This window comes from Plasmodium inui, assembly GCF_000524495.1.
Source record: "Plasmodium inui San Antonio 1 unplaced genomic scaffold supercont1.5, whole genome shotgun sequence".
NCBI lineage: Eukaryota > Apicomplexa > Aconoidasida > Haemosporida > Plasmodiidae > Plasmodium > Plasmodium inui.
Window position 1 is genome coordinate 41,565 of NW_008481839.1, and position 12,509 is coordinate 54,073.

The 12,509-nt window shown below is 33.7% G+C and overlaps 4 protein-coding genes across 4 annotated transcripts; 2 read left to right on the top strand and 2 right to left on the bottom strand.

The window, feature by feature from the left end:
- Nucleotides 1–2,563: 2,563 nt before the first annotated feature.
- C922_01466 (hypothetical protein) lies at nt 2,564–2,854 on the top strand (the record flags this gene model as incomplete). Its single annotated transcript, XM_008817069.1, has 1 exon — nt 2,564–2,854. One exon carries the CDS (start codon nt 2,564–2,566, stop codon nt 2,852–2,854), a length of 291 nt encoding a protein of 96 aa, XP_008815291.1.
- A 1,599-nt stretch (nt 2,855–4,453) lies between these two features.
- On the top strand, nt 4,454–4,963 carry C922_01467 (hypothetical protein; the record flags this gene model as incomplete). Its single annotated transcript, XM_008817070.1, has 1 exon — nt 4,454–4,963. The coding sequence occupies one exon, from the start codon at nt 4,454–4,456 to the stop codon at nt 4,961–4,963; it is 510 nt and encodes a 169-aa protein (XP_008815292.1).
- An 805-nt stretch (nt 4,964–5,768) lies between these two features.
- Nucleotides 5,769–6,674, bottom strand: C922_01468 (hypothetical protein; the record flags this gene model as incomplete). The annotated part of the gene is made up of 2 exons (XM_008817071.1): nt 5,769–5,821; nt 6,122–6,674. The coding sequence occupies 2 exons, from the start codon at nt 6,672–6,674 to the stop codon at nt 5,769–5,771; spliced, it is 606 nt and encodes a 201-aa protein (XP_008815293.1).
- Nucleotides 6,675–9,474: 2,800 nt separating this feature from the next.
- Nucleotides 9,475–10,570, bottom strand: C922_01469 (Ras-like protein Rab-7a; the record flags this gene model as incomplete). The annotated part of the gene is made up of 5 exons (XM_008817072.1): nt 9,475–9,627; nt 9,774–9,848; nt 9,990–10,136; nt 10,359–10,417; nt 10,522–10,570. The coding sequence occupies 5 exons, from the start codon at nt 10,568–10,570 to the stop codon at nt 9,475–9,477; spliced, it is 483 nt and encodes a 160-aa protein (XP_008815294.1).
- Nucleotides 10,571–12,509: the final 1,939 nt, after the last annotated feature.

Genomic DNA, 12,509 nt, shown 5'->3' on the forward strand with positions numbered 1-12,509 from the left:
AATTTTTATACTTTCTTGTTTAACTGTTGTGCATTTTATGCTTACCTGAATAGTTTATCCTTACCTGATTAGATCCGGCCCAAGAAAGAAATTAAACATTACCACGCCTAATCACTGCACATAAAATGTGCTCAACCCTTACTGCGGCGACACACATAATATATGTTACGTCGTGTTATAATCTTTATTGGGATTTTTTTACGTTTTTTTTTTTTTTTTTCCTTTTTCGCTATGCGTTAATGTAGCCTTATATGTGTACCTTTTCAGGGCGTATATATGTCAAATTAGCTAACTAGATTGTTCTTCATTATTTGTTGCCAATTCTGAAATTAATTTGTGTAACGTGTTCCATAAAAAAAACATGTTAATACATTTTTAATGATCCTCAAATTTATTCACTTTAAAATTTAATGCTATATCATTCGTTTGTTTTCTTTTTGTGCAATATGTTGTAGCGCTAAAGTAGTTTTGCCTATCTGTGGAAGGAATTACTTCTTATATATTCTCACATCGATTAAACATTTGCTCAAAGAACACCTCCAAATGTGTTCACATTTTGCAACCCTTTCCTCGTTAAAAGGGAAAGAGTAAAAAGTTCCTTTTTCCAGAAATGCGATTTTCCACTTGGGCATTGTACCTCCTCCTAAAACAAAAATAAAGGAAGGCACCTTCTTAGAATGACCTACTACTGTACTAATGGGTTAAGAAGTTAACTGAGAAGAACGCGAGTGGGTGCCATAGCAGTGGAAGAACCAAAGTTCAATCCTATATATTAAGTGTTTCCCTTTGTTATTTCAAAATATGTATAATATACCTTTTTTCCATGAAGCCCATTTTCTCCGTTACGCGCGTAATAATTGGATCATTACGCGTTTGGCATGTAAACGTCTTTGTGCAACTACACATGTTACTTATAAAAAAAAATTGAAATCCCATTAATAGCCAATGCTATATGCACATACAAAGCACATTTCACGGATACGCCTTGGAAAAAGTTCGCGGAGCCCCTTCTTCCAAAATGGGTAATCAGTTAAATTACATACGTGTTCTTCCGCCCTCCTACGAATTCCTATCTTTTCCGCTTCTTATGTATTATATTGTAACAAATTAAATCTTTCGAAAAATGTGTAAATGTATAGGAAACACCTTTGAAAGTCAAAAGTGATGTTCCCATTTAAACCTATGTAAAAGAAGGATCTCCTTCTTTGCACGTTTTGGAAGATCACTATGGGTACACCACAGGAGGGTGTATGTGATAGGGGCATATTTCTCCACCTTTCTCCGATCACACTTTTTCGATTCCGTTTTATCTATTTTTAATGCGTAATGGACTGATTCTACTTAAGCAGTTATAACCGTGCGGCCGCTTTGTTCTCATTGGATGAAGAAACCCTAACGCAAGGGATAGACATACGCTCATATTTGCCCACCTTCACATTTGGCTCCACCTTTGCTTGGGCATAAGTACACATACACGCGCTTGAAATCTTCTTCGAAAATGCACCATAAAAAAACGTTGAAAAAGTGAAAAAAAAAAGTTTCACATGTTCCTCCTTGTATGATGGGTGAAAAGAAGTGCTTCCTGGGGAAAGCGCCAGTTGGAGGTAAGGAATGGTAGAGTTATCCTTAATTATACAAATTGGCACTCCTTTTGACATATATTCAAAATGTAAATTTTTCAAATTAATGCTTTAATATTAAGGAGCAAAAAAATTTCTTTCTTCAAACGGGAGTTCAATTTCTTTAAAATTCATCATCACTTTGACTTGCTGAACATTTTCTTGCAACATTTTTCTTCTCGTAAAAGAGGACGCTTCCAATTTTAATGCATGAAAAGAATTATTCCTCAGAAGTGATACAAAAGGGTCGGAACGAATTGAATGTTTTTTTCTTTTCCTACGTCATTTTATGTGGTTTTGCATGCAAATATCATTTTGTACCTTCTCCCAAATGGAAAAATATGTGGTGCACAGGCCGTTCAATTCTGTAGACGCATTTTATACCTGTATAAACACTTCATGGAGAAATGTATACATATGGATGCTCTCAAAAATGAGGAAAAAAAAGGAACGTGAAATCTGCATTCATAAATATACAACCATTATCTCTTGGCAGATATAAATACACGCGTATATATGTAAAATGGCACTTTGCACTAAATTCCATTTCGACATCATCGTGAATGAGAAGTAACTTCCAAATCTCATGTGTACAGCTGAAAGTAGGTTAACCGTTAGGACAAAATATGCGACATTAAGTGGTCCCTTTTGAAAAATGTGCATGCAGAATGAAGCAATTATTATGCCACATCCGTAAATTTACTCAGGCATGTACATTTTGAATGAATAACATTAAATTATGTAAAAAAAAGAAACTGTTTTGCCCAATAACATGGACCCTCCCTAATTATACAGATTAAAAAAAATTACAAAATTAAGTGAACATAAAAAGTATTGACAAAATTTCCCAACTTTTTGGCAGAATTAATCTGACATACAAGTAAAAAGAATATCAATTTTGACGCAAACCCGTTTACACCAAATAACCGAAAAAATTTTACGCCATGGCATTCAACAACAGATTAACCCTCTTTATTTTGTTTATATGCTGCGCCTTAATTGCAGCATACAGCTGCGGGGATGCGAATCAGAAGTCACCGACCAGGGTTCCCCTAGATCCAAGGATTTTAGAATTGAGTACGAAGGTGGAGAAGGAAAAGAGATTACACAATTTAATATTTGTGTCAATTTTTTCTGGGACGGTTATAACACTTTTATTTTCAATGGTGGGACTCGTGGTCGATGATTACATTAGAGATGTCAAATGGAGAGAGCAGCTTACAAGGAAGAATTGATGAACGGAAAAAATAAAAAAGTGGAAGAAAGTAATTATCCCCTGGTGGACGAACACGCGTAACTTTTACGCACAAAACAAGAGGCACCCATAATTCACAGATACTTACCCACTCGGTTACAAAATAAACACATCGGATGAGCCAACTGCTCTGATGGGAAAGAAGACCTGTACTGTTATCCCGAAATGCATATTTACATGTGCACATCGCAACGTCCATTTTCCCACTCCTTTTGTACGCTACAGAATGAATATTTTTAATTTTTGTGAATTCTTGCTCCCTGCCTTCTTTATATGTACACTTTTCATATTTATGCTGTTCTTTTTACAAGTGTTTGAATATGTATATTGTTCTTACAGGTATATGTATCCACTCATTGTGCAAGTACAAATAACTGCATCGTTCGTAAATGCATAAATTTCTTGAGTACAGAACGTTTTGACCGTTTTAATATTTTAGCATTTGTCATATGCCGAAACTTCTTAAAGAAAGGCTACAATATAATGTGAAAAGAAATATGCTTTAACAAATGGCCTTATTCTTTAATGAATAGAAATTCGGATGGTATATATCCCTTCAAAGGGGGGAAATGAGGGGACCTACATAAAAGGCAGTTTTTTTTTCTTTCTCACATTTTGACAATAACAGAAACGCTTTGGACCAAAATATATGCGCCCTCACAAGGGCGTAATCCAGTGCACATTTTTTTAATGTTATATATTTGTTGTTGCTGGGACTTTCCTATTTTGTGCGCGGATACGGCGTTTTGTACTTTTGCGAGCATTTTTAGTTACCACAGGTTTGTGGTATATTCACATAAAAAGAGTTTTTTTTTTTCTTTTTCTCTACGTCGCGTGAAAAAATATTTTTAAATGAAAAAGTGTGAAGGATTTTCCCTTCCGGCGAGTCAATTCATCTTTACATATTACAATGAAGATTATGGAAGGATACATTTTCCATTAAGTGCAATTTCCTCAAAATGAGCCACTCATAAAACTGCATGAATTCACAAGTAAACGTCCAATATTTGCATATTCCTTTTAACAAAAATTCTGCAGTGATGTATAAAATAAATAGAATAATTTTTCCATCCCTTTTTACATAAGCGGCTTGCACAAACGGTACCACCTATATGAAAAGTACAAACCAAAAATGGATAAACAAAGAAAAAAAAAAAAAAAACTTTTTTCTCCGAAAAATTGTATAAATTCCCCCTTTGCTCTGTGCTGTCCACATCCATTCTTCCGCGTAAGTTCACCCCCAAGGAGCGCTGAACATTTTTCCTTCTTTTCTTCCGCACATATATTGTTATACCAAAATATTATGAAAAAAGAAAGCGAATTTGACGCAGCATGTGAAAGTATTGATTTTATTTTAATGCCCCTCCCCCCCTATATTCGTTAGAAGGACCAACATGAAAAGCAAAACATGCCGTGATAAAGGCCGCTACAGAAAGAATATATTTACGCAAACCATATTTTTTAGATGCATAAGCGCGTGTAAAACCTATCTTTTTGCAGACGTTTAATACAATCCACACAGCCCCCGCATATGCCACAAACGCTCGTGCTGGAAGACCCCCCCGGATGACTCGAAAAAATGAATTACCTTTTCGGCACCAGACGAAACTTTAATATATCTCGATTTAAAAACACATTCATAAGCCATACATACAAAGGGAACAATGTGAAAGAGCAGCATTGTAAGAAATTATCCTTTAGCACAAAAAATAATGGGCATAATAATCACAATAACAGTAGGAACGCCTTAAATTATAAATTTTCCAAAAAAGGAAAAGACGAAAAAGAGATAAATTTTTTCTCAAATCCAAATTATAAAGTAATTAATTCACAGCCAAAAAGAAATTTAAGCGTTTTTGGATATAACAGAGGAAAACTCTTCGTGAGCATCAAGAAAGACTTCACCAGTTTTTCTGTTAATTCCTTAATCATCTTCGTCTTCCTTTACTCCGTTTACACATTAGCACCCAATGAAACTGTCTCGCAAAGAAGAAAAAGAATTATCACAGAGAGATTGATGAAAGAGTATGATATCTCTGCGAGTGATCTTGAAATGATTGAGCAACTGGACGAAGTTTCAGAAGAGTAAAAATGTGTGCAGAATTTGGGGTGCGCATTGGAAGGCTAGCCTTTGAGCGCTTACTTCGACCACTTCGACCGCCTCTACCTCTTCCGCTCCGTCGGATTATTTTCATCTTTCCACTTTTTGAACGCAATCGTTGAAACAGTTTGTTTCCGTGTATGTCCCACGCGTTAGTCATATATCTCCCACGCTGTAACTGTTAATCTGGTATTTTTTTTTTTTTCATTCTTATGTTAAAGTGTCATCATGGAGCATTTTTCCCTTTTCTTAAGTTTCGCACAAAAAAAAAAAACGAAACAAAAAAGAAAGGAATCATGAGTAAGATTTTCTGGTTTGCTTACACGTTGGGGCAGTTCAGGCGTGCCATAATTGCATCAAGAAATTATGACAGTTGTGAAATTATCGCAGCTGTAGATAGCAACAAAATGAACGGGTAAATTAGGCGAACACAAAAAGGTTCCACCCAATATATGCTACTGTGCAATTTCCATTAAAACAAAAATTTCATTTGTTGATCCAAGTTTTTAATATTTAAAAGATTGAATTTACAAAAAGATAAGAAATTACTGTAAAGTAAATTGAAACAAAGAGGAAGAAAAAGTTTTAACAAACATTAAATGAATATGTACAATAGTTTTGTTTTGTATCAATATTTCTTTAAAAATACGATTGGAATTAAAAAAAAAAAAAAAATATACATATGTACATATAAGTACATATATAACGGCTGCGTAGCAGCTATATAATAATTACATAAAAATGGTAGATTCTGAAAAAAAAGGGGGAACCTAGACTAGACGCGTTTGGTACCCTATCTGCTGAATTTATTTCCGCGAGCCACAGAACCGTACGTCTGTTTGGTAGCTATGAGGGGAAGGGGAAAAAGAAACACATAAACATATAATCATGTACTTATAACCATGTACTTATAAACATGGACTTATAAACATGTACTTATAAACATGTACTTATAATCATGTACTTCTAAACATATACTTATAAACATGTACTTCTAAACATATACTTATAAACATGTACTTATAAATATATATGTACAAATGTGCGCACACACGTGCGCGCCGCGTGCTTATGCACACAGAGATAGCGCCTCAAACGACTCCAGCAGGGACACGAATTTGCTGCAAATTTAAAAAGCAGCTTTACCTGTGTTAAACGGCAAATACTTAAACTTGATCATATTTTTTATCTGCTGCTTCATAGTTGCAAAAAATAAACAGATGAAGTAAAAAAGTAATAGGGGCCAAAATACTGGTATGTCCAGAAATGGAAAAAAGGTACAAAATATTGATATCAAGACAGCTCTACTGGCATACAGCCAGAATTTAAATTCGTTCAGTTTTCTTAAGAATGGCCTAAACTCTTTCTTATCATCAGGATTGTTCTCATTTTTTCGTTCTGTCGTCTGTTTCATGGGGAGTAATAAACCGTTATTTTCATTTTCATACTGCTCATATATTTCTTCTATATTGTGAGGGGTTAAAAAACGCAAAAACAAGTTTAGTAAAAAAATGGATAGCGCATATGACACTACATAAAACCCCGTCACGTAATATACCCTAAGAACGTATAAACTAAATAACCCCAATAAACCAAACCATCTTGTTTTTAGATATAGCGTCGTCTTATCAATATAGTAATTATGCGTGTTAATTATTTTTTTACACAAATCTGGAAGCGTCGTTTCTGTTTCATCCATTTTTTTTTTTTTTTTGGTATCTCTATTAAATTAGTGTTTAACTCGTTTGACCTTGTCTTGTTAAACTTCTGTTTACATTTATTATTAACAGTTCTGTTACATATATGCTTCATATAGGAAAGGAATCTGCCTGTTACATGTGGACATGCACGTGCGTATGTTAGCATATATTAGGGTGCATATGTGTATACATACGTGGGTTGACACAAATTTACACTAAATAACACTATACTGTGTATTATTACGATAAGAAAAGAAACCTACAAAGGAGTTCTGCGCAAATATAACGTACTTTACATAACATATTTGTGCATTTTACTATTTTTAAAACTATTCTTCGCAATTCTAGAAAAAATTACCGTCTCTGTCTTAAATGACACAAATAAAATTTACACAAAATTACCTGTACGGTTTAAACATAATGTGCATTTTATTGAGTCTTTACGAAAAAAGTTTACTCAAAAAGTTTACTCAAAAGTTTTACTGAAAAAAATATTTCCCCTTGAAAAAAAAATTTTCTTAAAGTAGCCCTTTACCATATAAACATAACATATGCATACGTATGCGCGCGTACGTATATTTATGAGGATTTAATACGTATGTATAAATTGTTTGATATATCTTCATATACATGCCAGTGAATTATATACAAGTAACCATAAAACTCGAAAAACTTCGAACGATCAGCAGATTGCGGGCATCCGTATATTTTTACATTTTCCGCAAAATCGTGTTTTATGAAATATACAAAATTGTATCATAGCGATTTTGTGATCAAAATCATGCTTCATCAAGATTATATGAACTTCTTATACAAAACAGTAATTTAACAATAGCACTTTTTTTTTTTGTACGAAATTTATGGCATAATCAATATATTATTATGCCACATATAAGGAACGTTTCGTAAAAAAAAGATAAGCGCATTTTTTCAAAGCCTTTTTTTAAGATAAAGTATGTAGCCATTTCTTGCCAAATGGATGAACGTGAATGTTTCAATATTCCTCATAATTTAAAAAAAAAAAAACACTTAACAATGCAGTAGTTTTCTTATAAAAAGTGCATATATAAGAATGCGATAAGCAGTTCTGTGGATACAAAAGAAAAGGAATGTTTTCTATATGCCACAAGTAAATGGTGGAGCCCTTTTTTTTTTTTCCATACTTCCTTATATAAAACCCATTTTAATAAACAAATTAAACAATCCCTCTTTTGCAACCAGGCGGCAAAATAAAAAACGAAGAAAGATAAAAAGATATGTTTAAAAGTGAGTTGACAAAAAATTTTTAATGCTCTGAAAATTAATAAAAGTCCTACCACATAACTACATTGTTTTAAAAAAAAAGAGAATTATCCAAATGGTTGCAAATAATACAACATGCATTTAGTTCATATAAAAATGATTAGCATACATACACCAAAAAAAAAAGACTTCTTATTTATGCATGGACCAATGTACCAAACCTTTTTCATAACATAGGGTTAAAGTAAAAGGAGGCCTTTTTTTTTACCTTTAAAATTAAAACATATTTACATAAAATAAGAAGGCGCAAACAAACGATAGAAAAGAAAAAATCACCCTGTAAGAAAAAACGAAGAATTTGTTTATGCTAAAAGAGGAGACTGAGTAAAAAAGAATAACGCAGCGTCGACCCACTATGTAGCGTTTTTCCCATTACGCAAAGTTAGTAAAAGCATATCATCAACAAAACCAAAGATATAATCGTAGAACAATCTGCGCTAAAAAAAAAAAAAAGCATTGTTCGCGTAGTTGTACATATTATGCATTCATGTATTCATGTCTTTATCCCTTTCTGGCCATTTCCCCCTTTGCACACCAATTGGTTCCTCCGAACTTCTAAGACATACACATACGGTATTCATAGCTCAGCATAAGAAATTTAAAATTATGAACACGTGGGATAAAAAAAAGGTAAAAAAGGTTAACTAGATTTTGGTAAAAAAATAAAAAAAAAGAGAGTAACGAAATATAGACATGGCCCGTCCATATGCATAAGCATAACTGTATCCAGATATGCTAAAGATTGCATGGAAAAATATATAAACAGGAAAAAGTATAAGTGCAGTAGATCTTAAAATTACGCGAATGGGTATATTTTGCTACTACATACATATACGTATGTATAGAAAAATATAACCATGCTCTTTTACTACCATACATTGGGTTTTCACTCAAAAATATGCAAATTTTCTGCCATAATGAATACATTTTTATGTATCAACAAACAGATCCATCCATTAGCACGTACACCCTTAAACACATATCGTTAAAACATACATTTGCTTTGAACATGTACGTGAAAGATTTACCCAATAGTGCGAAAATGGGGAAATACTATTCGCTTTAAAAAGCTATGCGAATACTAGCGCATGTTTGTACATGCACATACGCATACATTTCTAAATGTACATAAATCAACCACAAAAAGCTATGGGGGTCATAAACCAATGAAGAAAAAACAAAATTATGTTATCCATGTCCACATTCTTGGGAACTCTTAGCAACAACGACTTTTGTATATTTTTTGATCGCCCTGGTTGTTCAAGGCAAAAGTCTCAGGAAGATATCTGAAAAAAGTAAAACGTGGAAAAATTTCGCATAATGTTTTACACACACGTAATATGTGGCAGATGTGGAGGTTCACTAACGTTCCGTTGGGCAAAGCGGCATGATACAAGACCCATTTGCAAGGTTCCAAGGAACAATTTTCCCATGCCGTCCATATAAGCATAAATGGACATATTATTATACGTTCCCTTTTTATGCCATTTTGTTCCCTTACATTTGCTCCTCCTGGTGTTCCTGTTTCATGGCCTTTCTCGCAATTTCGTCAAACGCCTGATCCACATTAATAGCATTTTTTGCGCTCGTCTCAAAATAGGGAATGTTGTTGTTCGATTTGCACCACTGCAGGACTTTTAGCGATTGAACCTGGAAAGGTGAAACGAATGGGAAAATGAACGAATGGTAAAATAAATACACGGGTTTCTACAATCGCAAGCAGTCATGCTTATCTATAAACATACGAGCATGCTGCCAATAGGCAAAAGTTATTACTCGCACCTCTTATCAATTACCTTTCTCTTATTCGTCTCGTCAACTTTATTTCCAATTATGACAAAGGGGAAATTGTCTGGATCCTTTGGGCTAGCCTACAGGGAAAAAGAAGTTCCCGAGCAATTAAATAGCATTCAGGCGTGGGTACTTGTAGCCATACATATATACACACATATATACAAGCCTTCTTATGTACAGCACTACACTGACTATGGCTTTCTCCCTCTATTCGGTACCTGAATCAGAAATTCGTCTTTCCACGACTCCAACGATTCATATGTTTTGTAATTCGTTAAGTCAAAAACTAACACACAACAATCGGCCCCTCTGTAAAAAGCGACCCCCAGGCTTTGAAAGCGCTCTTGGCCTGCCGTGTCCCATATCTGAGAAGAATGTGAGTAGAGATGTTACTGCAATGATAATTCAACACATGAGCATATACGCATGCGTATAAATGTACAATCTTACGCATGTACTGTCATATACATGTGCATGACTTATGCGACATATGGGAAAAAAAAAATGATACATCTTAATAAAGCAACTAGGCACAAGTACATATTGCATAAGCCTTATTAGCAATTTTTCTCTCCTTTTCATTTAACTTGCATAGTTAGGTGTTCATTGTCAACTATGGTTTCCTTCGTTAAAAAATCGGCTCCAACTAACATGGGGGAGAAAAAAAAAAAATTATATAAATATAGCACACATTTAAAAAAGAAGAATTCACAGAATAATTCTTCAATATATTTTAGTTCATCCAATTACTTGTAGCCTTGTACTGATTCGTAAATTTCTTATTTACATATTGATTCATTAATGATGTCTTTCCAACACTGAAAAAGAAAAAAGAAAAGCGAGAAAATTAATGCACACAAGGGTATTATAACCAAGAAGTTGTACACATTGAAAAGGTGAAACATTTCCCTCTAAACCACTTAGTTCATATGATAAATAAATAGCAACGTCCAACCGGCCGCATTAAATTTAGGGTTAGCATGTGTACATAAAATAAACTACATTTATTTATTGAATATAAAAAAGGTTAGCCTTTTTTTTATAGTATGTTATTATATATTGAACATTTTCATATTTGATTATATCTTAAAGGATAGAAAGCCTCTGTAACATTTCAAGATCTATTTATTTGCTTAACGTATGTGTTGCTGAAGTTTAATTCGACTATTCATACGTCCATTTGGAGTGAATCATTTGGTGCAGGGCCCATTCGCTCATTTGTGTTTCTACTTAATATAACAATTCTCTTGCACCAAACAGCTCTAACGACGTGAGGCAATCCTATTTTGCAATAAAGCTTTTAAACGTCATTTTTATATATACAAATGTTCAGTGGTAAACATGTGTTTCTGCATCTGGGAGGCAACTTTAACAAACCTCCTATGTGAGAAGCCAAGTTCCAGTTCTCAAGAATCAGTTCAACTTCTTTCCCTATTGATGTATTGGTATTTTCTACTCACTTTCTCATCACTGCGGTGTGTGACATATACATACACATAACACATTGGGAGTTAAAAAATTGCATAATGTTGATCTCACTTTTAGTGGGACGTTGTTTCACAGCGTTACTCGTTTCGCGTTTCTTTTGTGTTTCTCTTTTATCATTCGTTCCATCTTTTAGTCTATCCACATGGGTGTCCCCTTAATTTTTTTTCTTTTCACCAACTATATCCATACACATACGTTTGCATATATACTTATGTAAATGTTCCCCACCCCCTGGTAAAATTTAACGCGGCTGTAATGTCGAGGTTTTCTACGTTTCCTAATTGCTTACCCACTATCCCCAAGAATGATAACTTTTAAAATGGTTCTTTTTTTATTTGACATAATTTTCTTCTAATGGTTTTCTTCCTTCGCGGTTATGTTTCTTAATTCGATTAAGCAGTATACGTCACAGTGCTATGATACCTGAATGTACGCGCAACGTATAATGTGTTTAAGCCATATGTAATTTTGTTCACAAATTTGCTTATTGATGCAATTCACTCATTTGGTTATGAAACGCATCTTTTTCTGTATTTTTTGAAATGTACTTTCGACGATATTTCCTTCGTCTTTGGGTTAATGTGAAACAAAACAAAGAAAAAAAAAAAATATATATCCTTAAGTTACATGTAAATTTTCAAAAAAAAAGAAAAATAAGAACAATTTTGCGTAAAATATACAAGAAAAAAATTAAACTCATTTTTTTTCCAAACATGTATATACATATGGCGGCATATAAACGTTATGAAAACTATTCACAAAGGTTAATCTTTTCTTTCTTGTCAATTTTGATCAGCTTAATAAGCATCAGATCCATATTTCTGTAGTAGTTGTAACACAGTAAAAAAAAAAAAAAAAGAAAAAAAGGAAAAAACATAAATTGCACCATATGTTACATGCCAATCCATGTGCACGTAGCACTATATTGCTAACAAATTTTAGAAATGTGAAGGGGCTGTGCCGCATGCATACAAAGGGTCACAACGAACAATACCTTTTCGTACACACACATTTAAATATACTTTCATACGAAAACATTTAGTTATGAAGGTAAATATTTTTTTAATATGCTTGTGTTGCTGTACGGACGGGCATGCGTCACATGTGTATAAGCACGCAATGAACATTTTGTTCTTTTCCACAACCAGTGAACATTCTTGTAAAATGCACGCAACAGAAGATACACTTCCTTTGAGGATTATTTTACTACTGTGCTTGTGAAAAATGGCTAGGTGTATGTTCAATTAAAA